Here is a 13,032-nt window from a genome sequence, read left to right on the forward strand (position 1 = left end):
TAGAACTGGACATGGAACAACAGACTGGTTCCAAATAGGAAAAGGAGTGTATCAAGGCTGTATATTGTCACCCTGCTTATTTAACTTCTATGCAGAGTACCTCATGAGAAACGCTGGACTGGAAGAAACACAGGCTGGAATCAAGATTGCCGGGAGAAATATCAATGACCTCAGGTATGCAGATGACACCACCCTTATGGCTGAAAGTGAAGAGGAGCTAAAAAGCCTCTTGATGAAAGTGAAAGAGGAGAGTGAAAAAGTTGGCTTAAAGCTCAACATTCAGAAAACGAAGATCATGGCATCTGGTCCCATCACTTCATGGAAAATAGACGGGGAAACAGTGGAAACAGTGTTAGACTTTATTTTTTGGGGCTCCAAAATCACTGCAGATGGTGATTGCAGCCATGAAATTAAGACACTTACTCCTTGGAAGAAAAGTTATGACCAACCTAGATAACATATTCAAAAGCAGAGACATTACTTTGCCAACAAAGGTCCGTCTAGTCAAGGCTGTGGTTTTTCCTGTGGTCATGTATGGATGTGAGAGTTGGACTGTGAAGAAGGCTGAGTGCCAAAGAATTGATGTTTTTGAACTGTGGTGTTGGAGAAGACTCTTGAGAGTCCCTTGGACAGCAAGGAGATCCAATCAGTCCATTCTGAAGGAGATCAACCCTGGGATTTCTTTGGAGGGAATGATGCTAAAGCTGAAACTCCAGTACTTTGGCCACCTCATGTGAAGAGTTGACTCATTGGAAAAGACTCTGATGCCAGGAGGGATTGGGGGCAGGAGGAGAAGGGGACGACAGAGGATGAGATGGCTGGATGGCATCACTGACTCGATGGACGTGAGTCTGAGTGAACTCCGGGAGGTGGTGATGGACAGGGAGGCCTGGCGTGCTGCGATTCATGGGGTCGCAAAGAGTCTGATGTGACTGAGCCACTGAACTGAGCTGAACTGATGCAATGTCAGCTCATATTTCAGGTATTCTGTGAGACCTGGAGCCGGGCCATTCGCCTAACCACTAAGCAGGAGGAAAGAACATAAAGAAATGCAAGCAATAACTGGCTTAACAGGATTTTTTCATTTAATTCTCAAAAATAAACTTTCGAACCAAGTCAAAGAAGCTTCAGGAAGTGATGTCACTACAAATGAAAACACTAAACCACCTGTTTCAGGAGGGATATTCGAGATAATGACCTTGCATGTGAAGGGCAGGTATCCAAAATAAAGTGTACAAATTTGGGTAATGATTTAGGTTTTAAAGACAAATTGTCTAACTTCCTTGCAGAAAGGAGCAATTCAAGTAAAAATTTGATTTAAAAAAGTCTGACGGGGGATTGAAGAAAATTTGAAATAACATCTCAGGGATATGACAGCAAACAGACTTGTTGTTGAGTAGCTCAGTCATGAGCGGCTCTTTGCAACCCCAGGGACTGCAGCATGTCAGGCCTCCTTGTCCTTACTATCTCCTGGAATTTGCTCAAACTCATGTCTATTGAATTGGACAGACTGTGGGGAAACTCTAAAGGACAAATAGCGTGATTTTTTTTTAACCAAAAGTAACATAAGAAATAAAAAAAGATGAAAGGGGTACCTGTCTGTCCAAAGAAACTTAAGAGAGATATTAACCAGTTGCATATAATAACCAGGTGCTTATTCAAAACAAATAAAGTGCTAAAAGTTTTAAGATAATTGGGAAAATGTGATTACTAACAGGTCATTTTATATTTAGAAAATAGTGTTCACAAAATTTTAAGGAAAGAGCTAACAAAGAAGGCTCAAGGCCACTGTTTTTAGAGAACCTGCTTGCCAGGTTGGCCTTTGGCTGCTGCTGCTGCTGCTAAGTCGCTTCAGTTGTGTCCGACTCTGTGCAACCCCAGAGATGGCAGCCCACCAGGCTCCCTCGTCCCTGGGATTCTCCAGGCAAGAACACTGGAGTAGGTTGCCATTGCCTTCTCCAATGCATGAAAGTGAAAAGTGAAAGTCAAATCGCTCAGTCATGTCCGACCCTTAGTGACCCCATGGACCGCAGCCCACCAGGCTCCTCCGTCCATTGGATTTTCCAGGCAACAGTACTGGAGTGGGGTGCTGCTAGGTGTCAGGTAATTTTGATTTCTGGAGGAGTCCTGCCATTCCCAGAACCGGTAAGAGTGGTTAGCTTGGCCTGTTTGTACAATTGATGTAATTTATGCTGAACACCTGTTTTCCTCCTGGGAGTCTAGGAAATTGGTGCGTGCTTGGCAGAAAGTACCTCCAGTAAAAAAATCTTATCTGTGTTGTCACAACTCATTGCTGGGAATGAAATGCATACTGCATGACTCTGCTCAGGGAGGCCTCTGGGAAGCTTGTGCCCGGTTTCCTCTGGACTTTGCCAAAGCACCTTTTTCCCCTGTGCTGATTTTGCTTTGTATCTTTTCATTATAATAAGTTATGCTGCTAAGTCACTTCAGTCGTGTCTGATTTTGTGTGACCCCATAGACGGCAGCCCACCAGGCTCCCCCGTCCCTGGGATTCTCCAGGCAAGAACACTGGAGTGGGTTGCCATTTCCTTCTCCAATGCATGAAGTGAAAAGTGAAAGGGAAGTTGCTCAGTCATGTCCTACTCTTCGAGAGCCCATGGACTGCAGCCTACCAGGCTCCTCTGTCCATGGGATTTTCCAGGCAAGAGTACTGGAGTGGGTGCCGTTGCCTCCTCCCATAATAAGTTATAGCCACGACTAAATATGAGTCCTGTGAGTCCTCTTAGCCAATCACTGAACTTTTGGGTGGTCTGGGGGACTCCTGACACAGAGGTGATGTTAGTATAGCACTTAAAAAAAAAAATTCTTGAGAATTCCCTGAGTGAATTCAATGTGTTCACTTATGGGGCCAGGGTTCAATGCCTGATGGGGGAGCTATTAATAAGATTCCACAAGCCATACTATGCTATGCTTAGTTGCTCAGTCATGTCCAATTCTTTGCAACCCCATGGACTGTAGCCCACCAGGCTCCTCTGTCCATGGGGATTCTCCAGGCAAGAATACTGGAGTGGGTTGCCATGCATTCCTCCAGGGGATCTTCCCAACCCAGGGATCGAACCCAGGTCTCCCGCATTGCAGGTGGATTCTTTACCATCTGAACCACCAGGGATTAATAAGATCCCACAAGCTGTGAGGCCTGCCTAATAATAATAATAATAATAATTCTTTTGGAGGTATAATATTTAAGTATAATGGAATAATATAGAAGATATTTCCTTTAGAATAAATCAGGGGGTGGGAAAGATAGAGTTCTGGATAAAAGATTCCTAACATAATAAATCTTATACTTTTTGTACATTTTAAAAATATACATGTATATTTAATGAGCACAAGCTTGGTTATATTTTTAAAATTCAATTAATAGGAAAATGTATTGTTGAAAAGGTTACAGTTGGATTGAACAAAAGACAAAATTGAGAACTGCATTATTTTGTGATTGAAAGAGGCAGGTGTTTAAGATTTTTTTTTTTTTAAGTATATTGGTTTTGGAGGTTAATTACACTAGTTTCTCAACTCTTGTGTTTGAAAAGTCTCATGACTGAAAAAGTAACAATAAAATCCAGTTGCTTTATGTGACTTAAAGTACCCCTTCTTTTCTAGGTTTAGTCTTGTTTTGCTCAATAATTACTTCAACATACACCACGGAAGTGGAGAAAAGTAACATTCACTGAAGTGGTTAGTTTCATTTGCTTACAAGAAACATGCAAAGAAGGTATATACATCAGTTTTTAGGAAGAATTGATTGAGGCTCAGAAAGGTAACCTGGAGAAGAAACTGGCAACTCTCTCCACTATTCTTGCCTGGAGAATCCCATGGAGAGGAGGCTGGCAGGCTAGAGTCCACGGGGTTGCAGAGTCAGACACACTGAGCGACTAACACACACACACACACACACACACACACACACAGAAAGGTAAGGCAAAATGGAAAGTAACTAGTGAATGACAGATCAGGGACCACAAAGTAAAAGAATGCAGATATAAACTAACACATGTTCTGAAGGGCTGGATCCTGGAATTAGGCTTCTTTTGGTTGTTTCTGGCTCTACAGTTTGCTCCTGTGTGTTATTTCAATTCTGTTCAAAAAGGGAATAATAATGGTACTGCTTTATAAGGTTGTAGAAAGGATTCAAGAGGCAATGTATTTAAAACTTTAAAACATTTAGTGCCTGGCATAAAAGACACGTAAGTCACCTAAACACCTTCATCCCTGAAACAACCAAAAACAATTATAACCACCGTGGGCACAGACAGCAGAAGTTATTTAGAATTATTTGGAGGAGGAGGATGCCCAAGAAATGATTTTTTTGTGTATTCTGTGAAAAAACTGTCCATAGTTAATTACTATGGAGAGAGACACAGATTTGATTTTGCAGGAAATTATGAGCAGTCAAGCACAGCAAAAAGGAAAAGACTAAACACATACATACATTTAGATTCAGTCACCTAAATCCAATATTCCTTAATGGTATTAATTGCTCCAGGTACTGCAATTTGTACTGCCATAGCATAAGTTCTCCCCCAGAAGAAGGTTGGTTTACGTACAAGAAACTGGTGTCTGCAGCTGAAATTGGAGGTAAGCAAGTGGCCTTGAAGGAAGCTAGCTTTACATCCACCTGCTTTGAGTCAGCAACAGCTTTGGAAACATCATATAATTCACTCTGTAGCCCTGCATGTGGAAACACACAATGAAAAAAAAAAAATGTGGATGCTTTATCTGAAAATGCCAAAAGCAAATTTGTTTTAGTATTTCTATACTTGGTATCACCAATACCACCAGCTTCCCACCTTGTATTATCCTAACCACTTTGTATTCATACATATATTATCAGAGCTACTCCTTTGTCTGATGTTCAAGTCTTGTATGAGATTTTCAAATTTCCATGTTGATCATGATCTTCCATGGGAATTTCTGATGGGATTATCCCTTAAGAATTTGTAATGCTTATGGGAAATTTTTATTTTCCTGACTTCTCAGATTGATCTTAAGCCCCTGAAGGTAAGGGATGCTCTGGAAGTATGAAAGAGCTTCAATTTATTTGGCAGGGCTATCTTACTTTAAAGACTGTCTTTCAGTCTCCTGCCTAAATGCCCATCACAGCAGTGTCAATATATAAACTTAGACTGGTGAGGTTTATTCTGAACTTAACTTACCCAACACTCACTCATTTGTCGTAGCTATACTGTGTTTAGCAGCAGCAGTGGCATACTGTATTCTCTATAAACCGTTATTCAGTACTTGTTGTACGTAAAGTGCTGTGCTGGGGATAGCTTCAGAGTGGGACACAAGAATGGCATGGTCTCTGTTCTGATAGTAATTACAGCATGACAAGGGGCTTGTTTACTTAGAACTGACTGTCCGCTTCTCCAAATCCTGATCTGCTCTGTCCTTTCCATTCTGGCTGCTATTGCTTGAATGCTCTGGAAATTGACTTTCCCACTTCCTTTCATATCTAATTGCTTGCTTCCTTCTCCTAGGAAATCACTTCCTCTTGAAGAAAACATGAATGGCAGGTCCTGGTGAACAGACTGTGCTCTGAGCCTCAGCTTCCCCATCAGGGAGTTAAGTCTAAGAAAAGATAAGCGAGTCTTCAAGTTAATGCTATTAAAATGATAGATGCTGTGGCTAGCACTCCATATTAAAACACTGAATTACATCTAAGTGGTAGTGAGCCGTGCTGACCCAAGGTGTGGATGGTAGTTCCAACAGAATTTTTTTTCTTCTAAGTTAGACTGAGTTAATTCTTTCTAAAGGTCATCCTAACATTAAAACAAAACCTTTTAGACTTATAAGATGTAACAGGTAACAAAAACTGCATAAAAGGGATAGCTTAATTAGAAATAATCGCATACATTTTGACTACTTCTAAAGCCACAGACTAGAATTTGATGAGCTTCCTTCTATGTGTCACTCCCCAATCTTTTAATCACAATTCCTTCTCTCTCCTCCAAAAATAATCATTATAATAATTTTTAAGATAACCATTTTCTTGTTTTCTTTACAGTTTTATTATCCAAGTCTGCATCTTTAAACACTGTAGTTTGATTTTGCCCACTTTTTGTCTTGTGAGTCTTTTCATCAACAGACCTTTCAATTCCCACTAAACTCCTCTCTCCCCCCTTTAAAAACTCCTTTTGTTGGAGAATCCTGGTGGTTAGGGCCCTCTAATCACCAAACAACAGGATTTGTTGTTTAGATTTTGCCAATCATCTCTCCATGGTGCTGTGGGTCATGTCCTTCTATCTGTTGACAGGGTATCATTTTTAACAAATGATTTTCTCCTTTCTCAAGGAGAAAGGGTTCTCCACTTCTCGTTCTGCTATTGACCACTCCACCTCCTTAGAAGGGGAAGGGTTGCTAACTGAATAAGCCAGAACTTGGGACATTTTTTTGGTTCATAGTTACCAGTGAGCAGGCCTTTGAAACTTTCAGGCTGGTGCTCATGTAGACAAGCTCTCTCATTCATGCAACTAGCAGTGAGCAACAAGCAGGGCCTGTCTGGGCAGTTATGCATGTTTTTGTTTTCTGTGTATGGCAAACACAAGGAGTTTGGCTCCTCTGGGTCCATTAGAGGATTAATCCTGATTTAACATTGTTTATGGATGGTTTGTAGATTAAAAATGACAAAGGCATTCCTATGCAGGGTGTGTTCTTGCTCTAAACACCCAGTACTGAAGCAGCTTCACTGCCTAAATCCTGATCTATCCACCAGCCCAACTAGTAGTTCTGACCTAGCCTGCAGAAAGTAAAAGGCTGTTCATATGTAGCTGATAGGCTTTTAGGGAGGCTCATGATTTAGAGATGTTATAGAAATGGCACCTTTTTAGGTTCTCTGAATAAGAATAGTAAAGACACTGATGACTTCTTAGAAGCTATTCAGTGTCCTAAAGAGATTACAGTTCTTACCACAGAAACCTACAGTTGAGACCACATCAGAAGTCAAGGGCCAGTACGGCTCTACATGGTAAATGAGGGGTTTTACCATTCCAGCTATACTAGGTGCTATAAATCACATCTCTCCCCACTAAACCCTCAGGAAAGATGACTATCAATTAAAATGAGTATAACTCACAACTAATAGCTCAGCCTTCTGAAAAAAAGTATTGGCAATTAGAGGGACGGTCTCTCCATGATGATGAATTCAGAGGATTTGAGGATATTAACCAATAATACCAAAATCCATCCAGTAACTGCCATGACTTTTCACATCAAGGAGGAGATATACTCATTTCCACATTAAAGTAATCCTGGTGAGATTTTTCTGAATTGTTAATTAGATAAACAAGTGCCTCATTTCTAACCAGCGTAACAGGGGTAAATCTGTAAATGTGTGAGAGAGTTTAGAACTGCCTCTATAAAGTCTTTTTGAGCATTTGCAAGGAGATTTTTTTTAATATATATACAACATCCCAAGTTTTTAGGTTATGAATTTACATAAATCATTATAGGTGGACAGAAACTTTTCTTGTAGAGGGCTTCAGCTACTTCTGGCTGATAAAAATTACCAGAATTTATATATCTAACATGGGGGTTCTTACCTTCTTGGCAAATGATCAAGGAACTCATTTCATTGGAAGAGCTACACACAATAACTTCATTGCCTATATCAACTCCCAATCATTATAAAAAGTTGAGAGAGCAAGTGATACACTGAAGCCAAAGCTATCCATCCAAATAATCAAAAGTCTTAATCTGTTTCAGTCTTGGCCTAAAGTTCTTCTAGAAGCGTGATGGCTATGCAGTTATCTCCTTGGAGCCCACATATACTCTTTCCTTATAAAATCATTTCAGTTTATCCTATGCAGACCAGTTGATTATCTTTTTCAAGAATCATTTGCTTTAGAAAGAAGAAAGGCTTACCTATTGGCTTAGACTTAAATTAGATTTCTTTTAACAGATTATGATAGGAAAGGGTTAGAAGTAATAAGGAGAAATATCCTGTGATATTCACTGATACCATTTTTTGAAAGAAAAAAAAAATCACTTAAAAACAGCCTAATTTAAATGGCCTCTGCCAACCCCAAAGGCCAAACCTCATTAAAAAAAAAAAAAAGTATTGCTATAAGACTGTAATACATAAGCTGTTAATGTATAAAATATATGTAAGTGTATTTGTACATATGTGTGCTTATATGTGTGAAAAGTGTGTCATATTTATATATCTGAGAGATATGACAAAAAGAAGAAAAAAAAATGCCTGTCTAGTGTCTTGTACTTGACCTACCCTGTATTTGAAAAACTTGGTCCCAGTTGATAACACCATGTTCTTTCAACAGCTGTCGGTAAGCACTGACATCTTTGTAGAACACAGCATAGGCATTAGTATAATGGTCCAGGTTGTCTGTCTCAGCCTAGGACAGAAGACATAATCACAAACACATAAAACACACCACCTTTGATCACTTGAGCCTCTCCTTTGTCTCAGAGGCAGAATGGGGAGGATGCTGTCTTTTTCAATCTTCTTTCATATTTATCCATATGACCAAAGTCAATGATCATAAGGAATCATCAACCCAGTGGGAAAACTAGTGTGTACAAGCGTATCTGCTTCATTCTACTAGGGATTATCAAACACTAGAGAAATCATCCTAGTGAACACATTTAGACTGGAGGTTTCCATATGTCTGATACTCCAAAGCCAGTCAAATTAGAAGCTAATGGCGAGGTGTATAGCTTGTTAAGCTATGATGGTTACAATTTCCCCTTTACTTCATTTTTTCATTTCAGTTGGTACCAATTCTTTTTTGCCTTTTAAAACTGTACCTCTTTCTGCCGCCGTGTGATGATGGCTTTGAAGTCAGGCCATGAATCTAACACCACTTCCTTTTGAAAGGGATTCCCACGATTTATGTTCATCACTGCTCCGTAAACCTGAGGCAGAGAACCCAGAGGAATAGCTAGTCATATTATTAACCATTTTAGATGCTTATTGCTCTTTTCATTTCTTGTACTAGTGCAAAGTTATGGCCATGAGGGGAAATTATAAATATACACATATATATTCACAACCCACACACATATAGACTTCTCCCTTGTTATTTCATCAGTGCACAAGGAAACTGTTAAAGTGTCTATGACAGTCTATGAAAATGCTCCCAAAACTTAGTGTTTTTTTTAACACAATGGTGAGAGGTACCAAATCAATAGGCTTACCAGACAGGGACTTGGAACATAGGTCAGTAATACTTAATGAATCAGTGTCTGATATCTAGATTTAGAGTTCATATGCCTTTTAAAATTTCTATGGATAATTTTGATGTGCAGCTGCTTTTGAAGTTTACTACACTATCTTAACGGAGAAGGCAATGGCACCCCACTCCAGTACTCTTGCCTGGAAAATCCCATGGACGGAGGAGCCTGGTAGGCTGCAGTTCATGGGGTCGCTAAGAGTTGGACACAACTCAGTGACTTCACTTTCACTTTTCACTTTCATGCATTGGAGAAGGAAATGGTAACCCACTCCAGTGTTCTTGCCTGGAGAACCCCAGGGACAGGGTAGCCTGGTGGGCTGCTGTCTATGGGGTCGCACAGAGTCGGACACGACTGAAGTGAGCTGGCAGCAGCAGGCTATCTTAAAATCATATGTGAAGTACAACTATTCTCCCAACCTTGAATTACAATTAAATAGCACTTGAGACTGAGATACTGTCCCTCAGAAAAAAGCCAAAAAGCATACCCTGCATTTTAGATTTGATAGAGCAGGTCTGTATAAGCATTCCCCGAGGGTTGTAACTATGTCTTATTCACTGTTATATCCTGGAGTCTGATAGAGCTGACCAAATACTTACTGACTAAGCAATACTGAAGTATCACTAGAATTCTGTTCTGTGACTTTTCACATTTTTTCCCCCACTAAGAATCAAAGATTCTGTCCCACAAAGCAACTTCCATATGTTATCTCTGTGCTTCTAGAGAAAACAAAGTTGTGGTGGTAAGGAGGAGAGCTAAGCTATAGGCTAGTGTTCACAGCAGCGTTTTTATAATACGGTAGACAGAAACTGGAAACAATATCCAGCAACAGTGGAATAAATAAATAAATTGTGGCATATTCCTACCATGGATTACCAAAGAGCAACATGGTATTGAGCTTGTCCAGCCAAAGAAGCTAAGTTCAAAAAGATACTTACTGTGTGATCCAATTTATATTACATTCAAAGACAGGCAGAATTAAATGATGACTTTAGAAGTTGATAGTGGTTACTATGGGAGAGCAGGGAAAGATATCGACAGAAAAAGAGTATGGAGTGGGGGAAGAATGGTGTTTGATGTACTGTTCTTTCTTGAATGGAGTAGAAGTTACATAGATATTCACTTTGAGAAAATTCACTGGGCTGTATCACTGTGTTTTGTGCACTTTCTAGTGTTATGGGGGTGGGTGCCAAGTTGCTTCAGTCCTATCTGAATCTTTGTGACCCTATGGACATAGTTCTCCAGGCTCATCTGTCCATGGGATTCTCCAGGAGTGAAGAAATCCTCCAGGGGATCTTCCCAACCCAGGGTCTCTTATGTCTCCTGCATTGGCAGGCAGTTTCTTTACAAGCACCACCTGGCAAGACCCTTCTAGTGTTATACTTCAATGAAAAAAGTTAAATTATAAGAGCTTCAGAGCCTACATTTTACCTCCTTTATCACTATCTTAATTCAAATCACTCACCTCATCTCAATGCCTAGAAGACGATCCAGCTCTCTTCTGTTTTACCCAAACCGGGACCTCACTCAGATTTTCGCATAGACAGTATCTTTCTAAATGTAGTCTAATACTAATGTGCAACATGGATCACACTTAGTGAAAATCCACAGACTAAAGTAACCTGGAAGGGTCATGCTTGTTCTCTTCATGATTAAATTCTGGAATTGAAGATCTTACGTGTACAGAGTAATACATTTATTAAAATGGTTTCACACGAGGAAAGCATAATCCATATTCAAGAATGTAACTTAAACATGATTGAAATGTTCATAAGATTAGAAGAAAAAAGAAACCTCTTTACAATATTCAGATTCTGAAAAAATAACTAGTTTGTAAAAGATCAGAACCAACTGAAAGCTTTGGCATTGGCTGAAACCACAGGGGGAAGGAGAGGGTAGGATAAATTGAGAAACTAGCATTGACATACATATGTTATCATGTGTAAAACAGATAATTAATGGGAAGCTGCAATATAACACAGGGAGCCCAGACTGGTGCTCTGTGACAACCTAGAGGTATGGGATGGGATGGGGGAGGAAGGCTTTACAGGGAGGGCCCCTAAAGAATCAGTCTATATATTATAGAATTAGTCTATATTATGACTGGTTCATGTTGTTGTATGGCAGACACCAACACAACATTGTAAAGCAATTGTCTTCCAATAAGAAAACAAACAAATCCTTTCAATAATTTATTTATCCAAAGAGTGAGTGTTGAGAGGAGATGCAAAGTGGCTAGGAGGGAGTAAAAATGCTAGAGAAATGAGCAGGTAGAGCTTGTGAAGGAAATCCGGAAGGTTATTTAAACATTTAAGCCTTAAGACTTCCCTGGTGGCTCAGATAGTAAAGTGTCTGCCTACAGTGTGGGAGACCTGGTTTTGATCCTTGGTTCGGGAAGATCCTCTAGAGAAGGCAATGGCAACCCATTCCAGTACTCTTGCCTGGAAAATCCGGTGGACAGAGGACCCTGGTAGCCTATAACCCACAGGGTCGAAGAGTCAGACACAACTGAGCGACTAAACTAGATTTTAAGCCTAAAGTGAGATTATAAAAACGCAGCTATAAATTCCAGTGGGTGGAGGAAGAGGAAACAACTGAGACTACCTTTTCTTTATCTTTTTTATTCACTAAAGGACTTAGTGTTTACTGAAAGGGTATTTTGAAATGATGGTCAAAGAACAAAGCCAGGCATTATATAACAAAGAAATCATTAAAGGAGGATAAAGAGATTTAGGGATAAAAAGACTCAGGGTAGGAGAAATAAGAAATTAGGAGCAAAGAGCTAAGCAGCTATTAAAGAGGAGATTTCTTAGAAAGGCATCTATCTGTGCCTATATGGTTCATTTCCTTAATTCCTACTTCAGATGGTGCTGTGAGAGGCAAGCATTTCCAAAAAACACTCAATTTGAAATGTGATAATCTGGATTTAAATCTGAATTCTAGCACCTGGAGACGGGGAAGTTATTTAGTAATATTATCTGTAAAATTATAATATAAATATCTGCCTATTCAGAGATTTTAATATTACAGAGGAATTAATTTTAGAGAGGGATTGATTAGGTGTTTTTGAAGCTCAAATGAGATAATGTGAAAGATATTCCAAAAAAATTATACATACCATTCAGGCCAAGTCAACTAATCTGAATTTAGAAGTCTTTAAAAAATAAAATTTTAACAAGTAAGAAATTACTCTTCTGCCATTTAATAAAATTTACAGCTGAAATTTATTTCATAAATAGTCCAATCCAGCACAGCCTGACTTTTCCTAGCGAGACTGTATCTAGCAAGACTGTCAAAAATATAACTAACTGCATTGTATCCCCCGTCCATTGAATCAGTCTCTAGAAGGAGAGGATTGGGAAACTGTATGTTTACGAAGTACTCCCAGAGTCTTACCATTAGGAAAATTTGGGAAACAGCTATAAGTCTGATATTATTTCACAGGTTAATAAAATGAAGATAGAACTATTCAATGTTTCATACCTTGAGTGATTCAGGAAAGTGACTCTTCAGCATTTTTTCCAGGATCAGTAATTTGGTAGAACAGTTAAGAACCTGCATCTTCTCTGGAGAGTGGAGAGCTAGTAATTCCACCCCTATTTAAAAACATGAAAGGATGTATTTAATTTTTGTCTGTTAATATTTAAAGCTACCCAGCAAGATCCTTGAAACTTTTTGTCTTTGTTTGTTTGTTTAAACTGGGCTTCATTCACTTTTTCTCATATAAAATGATATGGTGGCTACAACTGCACCCAGGGTCTTCTGCAGAGAAACTCTGGTGTGGGTCTTAAGATGGTCGGTGAATTCCTAATATGAAGACTT

General features: G+C 39.4%; 1 protein-coding gene across 1 annotated transcript in view; it reads right to left on the reverse strand.

Moving 5' to 3' along the window:
• The window catches only part of GLYATL3 (glycine-N-acyltransferase like 3), a 13,936-nt gene extending 1,165 nt beyond the window's left edge, over window positions 1-12,771 (reverse strand). Inside the window, exons 1-4 of the mRNA XM_040249491.1 lie at window positions 12,694-12,771; window positions 8,785-8,892; window positions 8,246-8,372; window positions 4,566-4,689 (exon numbers count right to left, since the gene is read on the reverse strand). Coding sequence (XP_040105425.1) covers window positions 4,566-4,689; window positions 8,246-8,372; window positions 8,785-8,892; window positions 12,694-12,771 — 437 coding nt within the window. The remainder of the gene's footprint in view (window positions 1-4,565; window positions 4,690-8,245; window positions 8,373-8,784; window positions 8,893-12,693) is intronic.
• Window positions 12,772-13,032: the final 261 nt, after the last annotated feature.

This window comes from Oryx dammah, unplaced genomic scaffold (assembly GCF_014754425.2).
Source record: "Oryx dammah isolate SB20612 unplaced genomic scaffold, SCBI_Odam_1.1 HiC_scaffold_11, whole genome shotgun sequence".
Taxonomy (NCBI): Eukaryota; Metazoa; Chordata; class Mammalia; order Artiodactyla; family Bovidae; genus Oryx; species Oryx dammah.